Genomic DNA, 13,418 nt, shown 5'->3' on the forward strand with positions numbered 1-13,418 from the left:
ATAGTCACCGACAAGCTCGTCCGTGGTGCATCTTTTTGGTTGGAAGAGAACTGTGGCGCTGGTAGTGAAGAATATCGGAAGCTCGAGGTGGTGTTTCGGATACAATTCAGATCCACTAGTCGTATGTCTTAATTAACTAAGTAATCAACTGAAAATACACTCCACTGCCTTTGTACATGCCTTATTTCGGCGACTTCGACTGTGAATTTTCGATTCGAGCTCTACATCTCTCGATATTTACGAAAAACTGTTAGCGGCGGCCATCTTGTGACGTCATGCTCGTGAGATTGACACAACACTCTGGCCAAATATTGCAAATATCTCCGCAATAACTACAAAACGGATATTTCTACAACCGAAGTCCACGAGTTTAGTCTTTTCGGAATCTAAATTTTCCACTTGTGAACTGCACACTTCGATATTAAAGCGTCAGTTTTAGTGGATATAAACCTCTAAAACTAATATACGTATATGGCTTTTCTTCTATGTGTGGGTTGTCATAGTGTGCGCAGAAGCCCCCCCCCCCACCCTTAAGTACCAAAAATCAACCCCAGAAGTTCGCACAAACTCTAAGCAATATATTTAGTGAAACCGAAACTAGAAAGTTAATATCTGCCATAGCGGCGCTAACATTTTATTAAAATTCAGTTTGTTCGCATGTGTTACAATTCATATGAATTTTGAAAAGTAGTAAAAAGCTAGTGTCATCCTTATTAGGGGTATATTTTAATTCGACAACTCTATTGGTACAAAATCAAAGCGGCGAGAAAGGGACTAGAGAAAGGATCTAATCGAAAAAGCTATTGACCTCGGAACTACCCTAGGATAGTCAAGATGACCCAGTACAATAGAAATAAATCGATGTAATGATCGCGAGAGCCCCAGAAGTGTTAACGATCCAGCAATTGTGGAATCACCAAACGCATCGATGCAAAGATATCGAAGACAAAGTTCTCTATTTGATCGAGTACAACGGTATTTATTCGTGTAACGGACTTATAAAACGAGTCAGTCTATTTTCATGTTAGATATTGTAAACAGTATTGTCCAGGTTGTGATAAGCCATTTGGTCATCGATCCAGTTGCGCACGTAAGCAACATTAGCATAGACTCCGGGTGTAGCATTCTCGCCGCAGCCGATACCCCATGCGACGATGCCAGCCTGCTGGTATCTGGCAGGATCTTTCTTACTCGGACACACGAGAGGACTGCCGCCGTCACCCTGAAAAAACAATCACAGGCTCTGTGAATGCTGGTCCGTCATGCCTAATGCATCAAAAATTGTCTACCCCATGGCTATAGTCGAGATTGCGCCGAGAATCTCAAATGATTCCAAGAATCTACACGCTCCCTGAACGCAGAGTCGCGGTATAAAAAGTCTGCGTACATCTTTCAACGTTGTGAACCGAACGGCGTGAAAAATAATTCAAGTCGTTTAGACCGGTTTCGAAAAAGTTTATCCTATCGTTTCAAAAGGTGTTCAAATACTTTACACCCGGAACTGTATCAACGTGCAAGTTAATTCTCAAACCTGAGAAAATAATTGCACCACCTGGTAGACTAAACATTAAGACACGAATCATCGAGGACGTTATATTACCTTGCAAGTATCCCTGCCAGGCTCGCCACCGGCACAAATAAAGGTCTCGTGGAGCTTGAAGTATTTTCCTAATCTCGTCTCTCGAAGACTCTCCTGGCACGTATTTCGTGGCACCACCGGCAATTCGACTTTCTTCAGGATTACTTGGTAGTGACCCTCCCTACCTGTAACAACCGTTGTCGTCGGATACAATAAGCACCCAGGGCAGGACTTTGACTCGGACCGTGCTGATTAGGCTCGATTACAACGGATCGTTGAGCAGGGAGGAGGACCAGACACGCATAAAAGAATAAATCGGATTTATTAAACGACGCGCTCACCGAATGTATCCTTGCCCCAACCGCTGGCAAAGCAACGAGATGCGTCGAAAACGGTATTCGGCTCTGGGAGGCACACCACGTCGATGTTCTCCGCTAGATCGACCGGCTCGGTCAGGATCAAGATCGCGAAATCATAGTAGAGGGCTCCGGAATAGTACTTGTCGTGCACGATCACCTTCTGCACGGTGCGATCCTGGTGTGCGAAGATCTCGTTCCTCGTCTGCGTGTCCCATTCGCCCGCACGGATCTTCAGGGAGGCTGCGTCTTTCCTATCGATTATGTCTTCGCGTTATTGTCGTCTGACCAGGAAGTCGTGACTACGCATGAAACTTTTTCAGCGTAATCTAAATGTGAACGAGAACTCACCCGTGGACGCAATGAGCAGCCGTTAAAACAGCCTGCTTGTGGATCAGAGATCCGCCGCACTGATAGACGATCAAGTTCTGCTTGGACTCGCCGATGATCTCGTCCTTCATGATAGCCACCATCCACGGGAATTCGCCGAACTTGGTCTCGTTGTTCTTGTCACCGGTGATCCTGAAGCCTACGCCATCGGGGTTTCGCTGGCCGCAACCGTGTCTTTCGATGCGCGGCGGAATGATCTCGTGACCGGGCGTCAGCTTGTCCGGAGGCTTGCAGCAGACGTCCAGGTAGTCGACGCAAGGTCCGGAAGCCCTGTACCGTTAACAAAATTGGCAAGAATTACCGATTGAGGCTCGACGAATTGAAGAACGGATACCTGGTGTTCCCCTGGAGTTATATGGACAATTGTGCAGCTTCTCCGCCACAGGTAACCATGTCATGCGGAAGTTTGCACAACAAACCGAACCGAATTCACCGGGTCTGTTACTTTGCTCGACAAGGCATCGTTCGATCCACTTTGCATACGTTCGACTCGAAGTTCCTATTGCACGCCGATCGTCTAAACATTTTCATTCTGCAATTAATTCGGCAATTAATTCGCCTACTCTATTCATCTGTTCTATTAATTCGGAACGACTTGTCGCGACTTAGCAGCTGGTATAAACGGAACAAATTGTCTTCTTTAACCGAAGCAATTGTGTAATTATCAGGAGCACTCGTAGCTCCAGCTTAGCTATTTTTAACTGTTCTCTTAGCGTTCTTTCTCTCTAACTGTTTCGCTCTCAAGCCACTCGATTCATGACCTTGCTGTTCTCTTTTCCCATGACTCCATCTTTCACGATCCCTTATAAGAATGGCATTTCCGTCTGTCATACATAGGTAAACAAATAATTAAGTAAAAATGGAACGAAGACGACCGTTTCGCTGAATCGGCTCGGTTTCTGTGGCGTTACGATTACGAGTATATGTAAAGGGACCTGTGTATCCAAAGACAGCCTCACGAGTCGTGCACAATCATCGCGCAGAGTGCACGACACCTGGAACTTTGTGTGTACGTGTTGTTAGACTAATCGCTACGCATGCACGATTAATGTCCAAAAAAGAATTCTACGAGAAGCGTCGATTCTGTGCGGAAAGATATCTGGACACCGAGATTTCGTCTCACGAATTTCCAATTGAACATGCTCGACACTGCCAAGCCTCTGTTCATTCTGTAGGGTGGTCTTTGGAGGACTCACATCTGCTGAGAGTTTACATCGAAATCGGACCTGATATCGATCAGCCCGAATCCATCCTCCACTACCGTCCCGTTCCGGCACAGATAGTAGTGTACGCACTCGCAGTCATCGGGGGGTGGTTTAGGTTTGTTTTGCGTGCCGACGAAAGTCGAGGGTGCGCTGGTCGACTGTTGATTTTGGTACTGGTTGATCAACGCTTCCAGGTTACCGAAATCCGCGCTGCCGGTGGTGTCCTTGTTGCCAGGGCTTGGCTGCTGAGGATTCGGGTTCGGGGTCGGGTTTGGATTTGGGTTCGGGTTCGGGCTCGGTTTCGGGTTCTGATCGAACACGCTCGATATCAGATCGTCCAAGGGCGCGCCTCCTTGTTGACCTTGAGGTGCAGCTAGGCAAAAACTGGCCAAAGCCAGCGTTAATAATACCTTCCACATTGCGGCTGTGGTCCTGGAACAAAGTCGAAGCAGGATTTTACGCGTTAATCCATCGCGGAAGAAAATTCCTTAACACTAGATTTACATAATTATTCAAATTATTCAGAATTATGCAGAATTATGCAGAATTATTCAAATTACTCAGATTGTAAAGATGCATTTATGACTTATTTATTCAATACATGTTATTTACGGCAAATAGTACAATAATTCTCCAGGATAAAAAACGACGTAATTAGCCACGGAGATCCATGGACGATTTCTACTCAATTTCTAACCGATATTTTTAGCACCCATCGTTAAACGTCGAAATCGAATCAGTCGCAACCAACCGCGCCGATACCTTCTATCGTTCGCACATAATATTTTGACCAATTATAAATGAACGTGATATCAGAGAATCGCAATTAAGCCGCAAGAAACCAGTAAATCGTGTCTCGATTAAAATTCAACTACGGAGGAATCTCACTGTCCGACGATATGATCGACGATCGGACCGGCTAACTATCGGTCTCGCGGTATGCGAACGCTACGCGACGCTTGATTAATAGCTGCAGATGTTCGTTTAGATTTAACAGAACAAGGAAACTGTTCGTCTTAATTGGAGGCCGAGCAGGAAGTCGATAATACCGTGAATAAATACCGAACGAGTATCTCGAAACTAGTTGGCGCGGCGTCGCGCGAACAGCCGCGCATCTTTCGAGTTTTCAAGGCGATCCGGGCGCTTCAAGACGCTGGGACGTTCCGAGGGTTCAAGGTAATCGGGTCCGTCGCGATTCGCGATGGAAGCTGTTGCACTCGAGGGCAACTCCGTCGACTATGAGAAAACTGCGAACGACGCGAGTCTCGACGGCGGTGCTCAGCTATTTTTCTGGTATCTGTACGCGTAAAAAACGAACAAATTGCACGAGTGACGCACGGTTCGGACGATCGGTGCGGAACGCAAGCAATATGCACATTTTGCTTCCAACGGAGAAAACGAGACGAGACGCGACGACGTGGGATTCCGCGAATCGATCGTCTTCGTCCCGCTTCTCTGTTGGCCGGCACGAGTTACATAAGCGTTCCCGACGGAATCACCGTTCACGGTCGATGAAAAATGCTTGGCACTGACCTTTGCCGAGAGAGAGAGAGAGAGAGAGAGAGAGAGAGAGAAGGAGAGATCGGCCAACGGGACCAGCGAACCGGCACGTCGGCTCGCGAACCGGCCGCCGATCGTCACGAACACGAGTCCCGGAATTAACGATTTCTGCGACGCCGGCACAAAGGTGACTCGAGGCAGTCCGAATCGTCTCGTACAACGTTAAAGATAATCGCCGTAAACATCCGCGGGGGGTAAGTCCTCGGTCGCGGTAACGATCCTCTCGATTTGAAATCGGGTTCGATCGCGAGGACGCGTCACACTTGAAACGATTCCCTTCCGATTCACTGCGGGCATCGAACGAGCGCGGCTCCTTTGTTTACATCGGGCACAATCGGACGGAGGTATCGATCGAAGACAATACTCACGGAGATCGCAGTCAGTGAGGAACGAGTTGCCTCTTCAAGTAGCAGCGCACGATTGCGACTTGCCGGACAACGGATCGGAGATCCGTTCGCTTACACACACAGCAGCCCGGCGACCGGCATATATGACTAGCTCCCCACCAAGATTCTCGATTCCTTGATTCCTCGCCGCGGCACGCTATCGCGATGCCCCTTAACAGGTTGGCTTCGATTTTTACTGACGCGGGAAACCTGGTATTCCCCGTACCCCCTCGCACGCCATGGGACCGGGACAACACCATCGTTCTTGGAACCGTGTCGAATAATTTCGATCGCCGTTCCCCACGATGCTGGAATTTTGGAAAACCACCGGATAGAAAGGCAGTCGTGCGTTAGTCATCGGGTGTCCGACAGCTGCGGTCAGCACGGTGCGATAGTTGGAACACGTCGGAGTTACGTCGAATTTCAAAGGACTATTTTTAATACCGATATTGTATCGTGCTATGCGCGCAGCGAATCGAATAAAAGCTTCGGCTGTCGTCGACGGATACGCTTCGTACGCAAATGTAGATATCGTTATAAGGTGCGGGGTCAACAAAACACAGCGAACGCGAATTAACAGGAACGAGGAAACTCTGTGTTCTATCGATAGGAGGAAAGTCTGTGGTCCATTTCATTGGACACGATGGCGAAGTGTGCTTTCCATCTTTATAAATTGCGGGAGAAATTGTGTACATTTATATTTAGCTGCTTTGGAAATTACTTAAATTAAATATTCTATATGTTCGGTCAGTCTAACGAGCGTATTAATCGCAGAACCGAACGATAAAATTTATATTATTTCACCCCGATACATTTTCGATGCCTTTTTCGAAAATTATTCACGATCGTCTCGTACTCGGTTATTGGAACTCGATGGGACATCTTCTGATCACAATAATAATAATAATAATTTTAATTCTTCCTTTTTTACCGCCCTCCTCAGCCCCTTTTCACCGTATCCGGTAGTCGTAACAATGCCAGTGTTCTTCGTTCCTCCCCTCTGCAATTTAACAACTGCAACCCTTTTTTCGCTTTGTATTTTCAAGCTATGTACAATGGACGAAATACGTGTAAATTCGAAAGACAAAATAGATTTGAAAAATTTGCAGGAAGAAACGAGCGTTTTTCGTGGAAGGACAGAATTCCCTCCGCACCCCGTATACCCCGTCAACAGTCCGGACCATTCGTGCGACAACTTAGAGAGTCCCCTCGCCCCCCCCGTTGACCCGAGATTCGGGATAAGTGGATAACTAATGGGACATTACGCGATAAGTTATTTCGTCGAGAAAACACTCTTCTGTAGTTTACGACGCCACGATCTTTTTTACGGGGCTTCGCGTGAATTTCTCGACGGCATCGCGAGTGTTCTTCGTCGTTGACCTCGACGAGGAGGTTGACAATGACCGAAACCCTCTCTAGAGGCTCGGCGAGCGGTCCGAGACCGACGGCCCGCGACACGTGCGCTCCAGTCGAGTTTTACAAGCTCCTTGACACGAAAATCAACGATCCTGGAAAAAAAAAGTACAGCGTGGAACGTCGATTCCCCCGGACAATGTGTTTACAATGTATATTTCCGGCGGAACCCGACGAGGTTGCCTTGTATTATCTACATTGTAAATAACACTATTTTTATCGATCTTTTGCATCACACCAATTTCGAGCGAATTAATTTTAGAATCGTTGTAAAGCAAGTTTGTAAATTCGACGGAGGCAAATGTAGGATAAATCTGATTTTTAAGATTCTGAAATGTATTTTTATCGTTAGTATTATTTTTAGAATAGAAAATTAAAGAGAGAACTATAAGATTTTCTCTGTTTTAAATCTTAGCTTTCCAGTTTCGGTATCATTAATTGAACAACTTTGAAATTCGGAAGATTCTGAATGAAAATCTTGGAATTTTGTCGTTTCACCCCCCTTCGGTGCTAAATAGTGTTTTCCTTTATTAACCGAGCGAGTGTTTAAAACACTGTGCACACATGTCGGCGGACTTTGAACGTGACGGGCGTCCAGCGCATCGATAGAATTTTGATGTTTTCATGGTGTTAAGGTCATCTATGAATTTCTCGGAACAGCCGTAAGAGCCCGTCGACGATCCTAAGTCCGATAATACGAGGAAACTCTGCGGCATTATTTCAAAATATGTAGTAAGCAGAAAGATTGTTTTCGATTAGGATTATTCGACCGGCACTTCGGACTGCAGATGCCGCGACGATTACGCCGATGCTATCGTAAACCATTTAGACGCTGGCACCGCCGTGAAAAACTGGTGACACAATGAAAATTAGGTCGCACGGCGATGCTCCTAATCGCCGTCAACGTAGCATACAGATTTCCTGATAATACCCGCGGAGGCGCGCGCGACGATGCCAGCAGGCCGCCGGCTGTTATGGCACGCGAGCGTTACGCGAGTAAATTAATTGTTGCACGTTAACTGCGCCGACTTTGTCAGAGTTTCTGGTTAAATTAAAATTCCCGTCGATACTCCCGCGCACACATAATCAACGACGACGTTGTACGTCTTCTCGATCGTCGACGCAGCATTTTGCGCGTCGGAGATTGCGTTTAATCGCGTTAAGAATATCCATTTAAATTAGTTCTTCGAATATCGCAATATTGAGAAATATGTGAAAAATCATTTCCAGAATGTAGAATTACGGTTCGAAGAACGAACTTCCGTCGCGACGATGCGTTGCCTGTGTCGATGACGATGAAATTCCATCGCGTTTTTTCCGTGGAAAATATATTAAACTATTTACTTGGATAGCGGCGAGCTCGTAGAATATTTAGGAAATTATTATCGGAATGTAGGGTGTCGTGTTGGAAGGTGAAAAAAAAATAAACTTCCTCCGTGACAATGTGATTTGCGCACATTGCCGTGACCAGGATTCGAACCTGGGTTACTACGGCCACAACGTAGGGTCCTAACCACTAGACGATCACGGCTATTGGAAGTGTTGTTCTTACAGTTCTACTTTCGTATGGAATAAGCGCATGGAAATCGACGCGCGCTTGCATAACTGTTATTTTGCGACGCGGTCGCTAATTCGTATTGCGACTCGTCGCATGCTGGACGAATTAGGAGCATAGTTGCTAAGTCGATTGGCTGCGAATTTGATGATTCCGTTCGTGGAACGCGAAGCATGCTCGGGAAAATTTGTCGAATTCCATCGTGTACAATACGCCGAGACATGAATTTTGTCGCATAAAGTACAAACGGTTCGACCGAAATGTTCCTATCGTCGAACAATTACGCGCACGATCTGCCGCGATTAATAACCGTAACTAATCGGACACCCAAGTTGTGGTGAACTTTGACTTTAGCTTTCCACATACGTTGATTAAATCCCGGCGTAGACCGATAAATTTCGTCGCTTCAACTCGTTCACACTATCGTCGTAGGATATTAAGACATAAAACTACGCATTTAATTATTCTATATTGGACCGTGGGTTTTACGCGTTTTCGTGGCCTATTTCGCGACGATTCAAATGCAAGAAAATAAATAGGACCTGATCTTGTTTTAGAGTTTAGAAGAACCGGCGTTCGCTGGACAAGTGAACAAAAATTTTGCAAAAATTGCAATTGGTTGGAATTACAAAGAAAAGATTTATCAACCGTTTTTTTACCTGATCTTGAGTAAAATACAAACATTGCATCGTGTGTGTCAGGAAGTACCGAGATTCTCACAGCATTTTCAGCATGAATATAACATCCATGGATGTGCAAAACGTATTTTTTAAATTTCCCAAGCTTTTCCAAGTTTGTTTGGAAAACTTAAAAATTCTTCGCTCTTTTTATCCGTCCGTTGTTCAGATCAATCGCAATTTCGGCAAAATATTTTCAACTCGTGGCCCAATAAAATCCCTCGAAAATGTAAGAAACAAAATCGTTCGATACCGGTTTTTTCTATTAGAAACGCTTGTTATCCAGCATAGATTTCTCATAAAATTTCGTAGACATCATAAACGCCGGAACATCCAGGGCCGCGCCACCGAAATCGGTAAAAGCAGCTTCGTCCGCGTAATTAATTACCGCTTAAATCGCGCTTTATTCTGGAAAAACAAAAAAACAATTCACGGTGCAACAGGGGAGGACTAGAGAAATACTGGTCGGCGATGAACGTTGCTTGAACGGTTACGTCCCGTAAGTGGCCAATTGCACATCGATCCATTGCGTGAACTGCGCGACGTCCGTGTACACGGCCGGGACGGTCGACGATCCGCAGCCGATGCCCCAAGACACGATGCCGGTCTGTCCGAGGACAAAAAGAAACGTGGAAGGTAAAAATCTGGGCTCGTTTTGTGCGACGATCGTGCTCGCTCCGGCGGCCACGTGTTTCCATCGAGATACCTGAACGAATTGTCCCGAAGCTGTCGGATAAACGAGAGGTCCTCCTCCGTCCCCGGTGCACGTGTCCCTGTTCGGCTCACCCCCGGCGCAAATGAACGAGCTGTGCAACTGGAAATTCGGGCCCAATTTCGTTGTCCTCAGCCGGTACTGGCAATCCGTTCTGCCGACGTACGGCAGATCCACTTTGCGCAGCTGGCTCTGATACACGCCGTCTTCAATCGGCAAATTCATAATTCAGAAGCGGCTAAAAATATTTGCAGCGCAGCGCAGACTCCCTTGTTCGAACATTTATTTTTATGATATTCTGCTGTCCGAATTGTTATCGTTTCGGTTTCGGGATATTACAAAAATAAACGTTCAGATAAGAGAGATTGAAAACACCGTTGTTTTTAATAACGAATGCAAGCAGGCAAAAGTTAATGTCATTGCTTCGCAACTCGTAGCAAAATCGTGTGCATCGGATCCTAATTTCAGCCCGAAGAATTGGCCGTTATTGTTTAGCTGTCATATTCTGTCGGATGGAAAATATAAAAGCGTGATGAATTGGTAGCGCGTTTCCTTTTACCGGTTGCATAGTGGCTCGCGCGATAAGCATCCAAAGGGTTAGAATATTAATTGGAACAGCGAGTCAGCGAACGGTGCATTTATGCGGCTATCTGATCAGACGCTGAGCTGGCAACGACTCTATAGGTCCTAATTGTAACGATCAACGTCGCCAGTTTTTCAAACTGGCTACGACTCGCGGCACCGAAAGAATAGGTCGCGGCGAAGGGATGCTCGGCCGAAGGGAAACGAAACAACGAAATCAGCCTCACCGAACGTATTTTTGCCCCATCCAGACCCTATACACCTGATACCAGGCGGGACAATCGCTCCTTGCTGCGGCACACAAACGGGCACCACGTTCACCGTTTTATTGAACGGTTTGGCCAGAATGACCACCGCAATGTCGTTGAACAGTCCGCCGCTGTAGAACAACGGATGGGTCACCACGACCTTCACGTTGGTCTCTTGATAGGGCAACGACTGGTTCGAACCGTCCAAATTCAATTGGCCGACCCGCGCCACCAGTCTGCTATCGCCGCGCCTGGACAAAAGAGATTCCCGAGCTCCGTTAATGCTCTTCCGCCGGTTCTACGTTATATAATCCGAGGCCGTTTTAAAGTCCGAGGGCACGGAATTTGGGGCATCTAACCCAATTCGAATGAAACTCACTTGGCGACGCAATGAGCCGCGGAGAGCACCGCCGAGTTCGTGATCAAAGAACCGCCGCACAAGAACAGGTACTTGCCGTCCGCCTGCAGCGAAAGAATCGCCACCATCCATGGAAACTCGCCCAAATAGGTCCTGCCGCTGTCCGCTGGATAGGGTTGAGCTGTGGAATCGAATTACGCGAGCCTATCGAATTAATCTGAACTCGCGTGCAGAGTACGCGCTATCGGAGCATAGTGCGAGCATCTATCGCTATCGGAGCATGCGATTAGACCATCTATTGCCTAGAATATCCGAAGGAAAATTTGGGAGAATTTATACGAAAGGACGCTACCTGGCGCAAGGCTGGCGTTCCTCAGGCCGCATCCGGGTTGCGAGAAGGACGCGTCGCCGGTGACGATGTTCTCCGCTCGACCTTCCTGTACGTCGCGACCCCTTTGATCGGAAACGGCGTAGGGCCGACAGCAGACTTCGTCCGGGCTTGTGCAGGCGGAGAATCTAGGGTCGATGGCACCGACTCCCCAATTGACCGAGTTCCCGGCGGAACAGAGCCAGGACTTCATACAATAGCAGGCCTGATCGGTGCCTGGGTACCTAACGGGGCCGAGGATCACCGGGATCCCGCCCGAGTACGAAGGATTCGACCCTCCGCAGCAGGCGGTCGGGATCGGGCAGGATTGATGATGCACCAGAGGATTCACCAGGCCCGCGTTCACGGGGACCACGACCCCGTTGCTGCAACGGATCAAGTTCCCGCAGAGCAAACAGATCTGTTGCGGAACAGGGTTCGACGGCGGGTACGCTATCACGCTGGCCGGACGACAGCAGACGTAACCGGCGATGGGACACTGCGACGGCAGCAGACGGGGGTTGATCACACCCTCGCCCGAAGTCCCGATCACGCCGTATGGGTCGCATTGCGATATCGGCACGCAGACGCACACTTGAGCAGACGGTTGCTCCGTGTTCGGGAATATCACCGGTGCCACGGTCGTCGTGGTCTTCATCGTCGTCTTCATGGTCGTCGGTGTCGTCTTCATGGTCGTAGGGGTCGGCTTCGCCGTCGTCGTCGCGTTCACCAGGCGACAGCAGACCTCTTGGTCTCCCGTGCACCTTCGGTATCTGATTTCAAGGTTTACGTTAAGGGAAGAAAGTAGCCTGAATTTTAAACATTTCTTCTTTTGGAGTAAAAAGCAGAGCTGGCCATTGTTCCGATCGTTTCGAATAGATATTTATCTAAGAGAATCGTGCGAATGGATTTCTTCTGGTCGAATGTTTTATTCGGAAGGGTAGTAATGGGGAGAGATCATGTATCTCTATGTTCTATAGAGAGATTCTATATCTTTCTATGTTTCTGTAATCATCGAGATTCTATCTCGAGGACCGGTGCAGCGATCAAGATTATGTCTCACTCACCTGATGATGATCTGGCCGATCTGGTCCGCGGTGACGGTGCCGTTGACACTGCACAGGTAATAGGGCACGCAGATGCAATCGGCGTTCGGCGGGGGTGTCTCGATTTTCTCGATCTTCTGGAGCTTCTTCTTCAGCTTGAGCAGGTGCAATAGAAAGAACGGGGACGATTCTTTGCGCAACGAGCTTCCGACATCTTTGCCACCCCCCGCGCCCAAAGAGTCCGTCTCGTGGGCGATCAGAGCGACCGAGGCGAGACACGCGAACGCCAACGCGAACAGGCGCGACATGACTTGCTTCGTTTACGCCGGCTGGTCACCTATTGAACGATTTTTAACGCGGTCCCGCGTTTATGTACCGCCGTGCAGGATGTACGTTGGATTTCCTGACGCACCGGGAATGTCCACTCGCAGATAGGAGGCTTAATGGGTGTGCCTTTGTTGCGTGGACCAGCCCTGAATTTTCCTAACAATAGCCGCGGGCCTTATCTTCCATCTGGAAGATGCGACAGGATAATGCTAATGGTCTTATTTTTCGATCATTTTTTATCCAGAATTGTTGCCGCGATGACAACGAGGTACCCTGGATTTCCCTGGTTTTAGCGCGGTGGTAGTAGGGGGTAGCGGGGCCTATTACTGTCAAGCGTACCCCAATTGTGCCTTTGCTCCGTTTTCCGGCACAATTAACTTCGTACTTACGTAATAACATATATTCAGTTTTTCAATGCTATACCTTAGATATGATTATAAAGTAAAATTGTACATATTACAATTTTAAATATAATTATAAAGTAAAATTGCACAGTTTCAAGCGCGCGTGTTACTTATTAGCGAATATAAAAGAACGAAAGAGAAAATCGAAGAAGTCGACGACAATTTTCTACCCCCTGAAAAGCGTTTCGCAATGGGTGGTTTAACCCGAGCTCGTTCAACGTCGCGTCGCTGAAAACACCGTCAGGAAATTCCC

The 13,418-nt window shown here is 47.5% G+C and overlaps 1 protein-coding gene and 1 non-coding gene across 2 annotated transcripts; both read right to left on the minus strand.

Moving 5' to 3' along the window:
- Positions 1–1,024: 1,024 nt before the first annotated feature.
- LOC117221994 (ovochymase-1) lies at positions 1,025–12,757 on the minus strand. Its single transcript, XM_033473404.2, has 11 exons — positions 12,456–12,757; positions 11,374–12,161; positions 11,043–11,202; positions 10,643–10,914; positions 9,828–10,039; positions 9,616–9,728; positions 3,522–3,962; positions 2,287–2,595; positions 1,921–2,189; positions 1,601–1,764; positions 1,025–1,222 (listed from the first exon to the last, which is right to left on the minus strand). The coding sequence occupies exons 1-11, from the start codon at positions 12,740–12,742 to the stop codon at positions 1,025–1,027; spliced, it is 3,213 nt and encodes a 1,070-aa protein (XP_033329295.2). The 5' UTR covers positions 12,743–12,757.
- Positions 8,349–8,420, minus strand: TRNAH-GUG (transfer RNA histidin (anticodon GUG)). Its single transcript has one exon. It is a non-coding gene; the product is annotated as a tRNA-His (tRNA).
- Positions 12,758–13,418: the final 661 nt, after the last annotated feature.

The sequence above is a fragment of the Megalopta genalis genome, chromosome 3 (assembly GCF_051020955.1).
Source record: "Megalopta genalis isolate 19385.01 chromosome 3, iyMegGena1_principal, whole genome shotgun sequence".
In the NCBI taxonomy this organism is placed as follows: domain Eukaryota; kingdom Metazoa; phylum Arthropoda; class Insecta; order Hymenoptera; family Halictidae; genus Megalopta; species Megalopta genalis.

Excerpts from the sequence above, each read along its gene's own strand:
- LOC117221994 (XM_033473404.2), bottom strand. The coding sequence starts at position 12,742 with ATGTCGCGCCTGTTCGCGTTGGCGTTCGCGTGTCTCGCCTCGGTCGCT. Across the intron at positions 3,963-9,615 it reads CAATTGGCCACTTACGGGAC|GACCACAGCCGCAATGTGGA; the intron begins GTAACCGTTCAA and ends ACTTTGTTCCAG. Across the intron at positions 2,596-3,521 it reads GATGTAAACTCTCAGCAGAT|GGCTTCCGGACCTTGCGTCG; the intron begins GTGAGTCCTCCA and ends TTAACGGTACAG.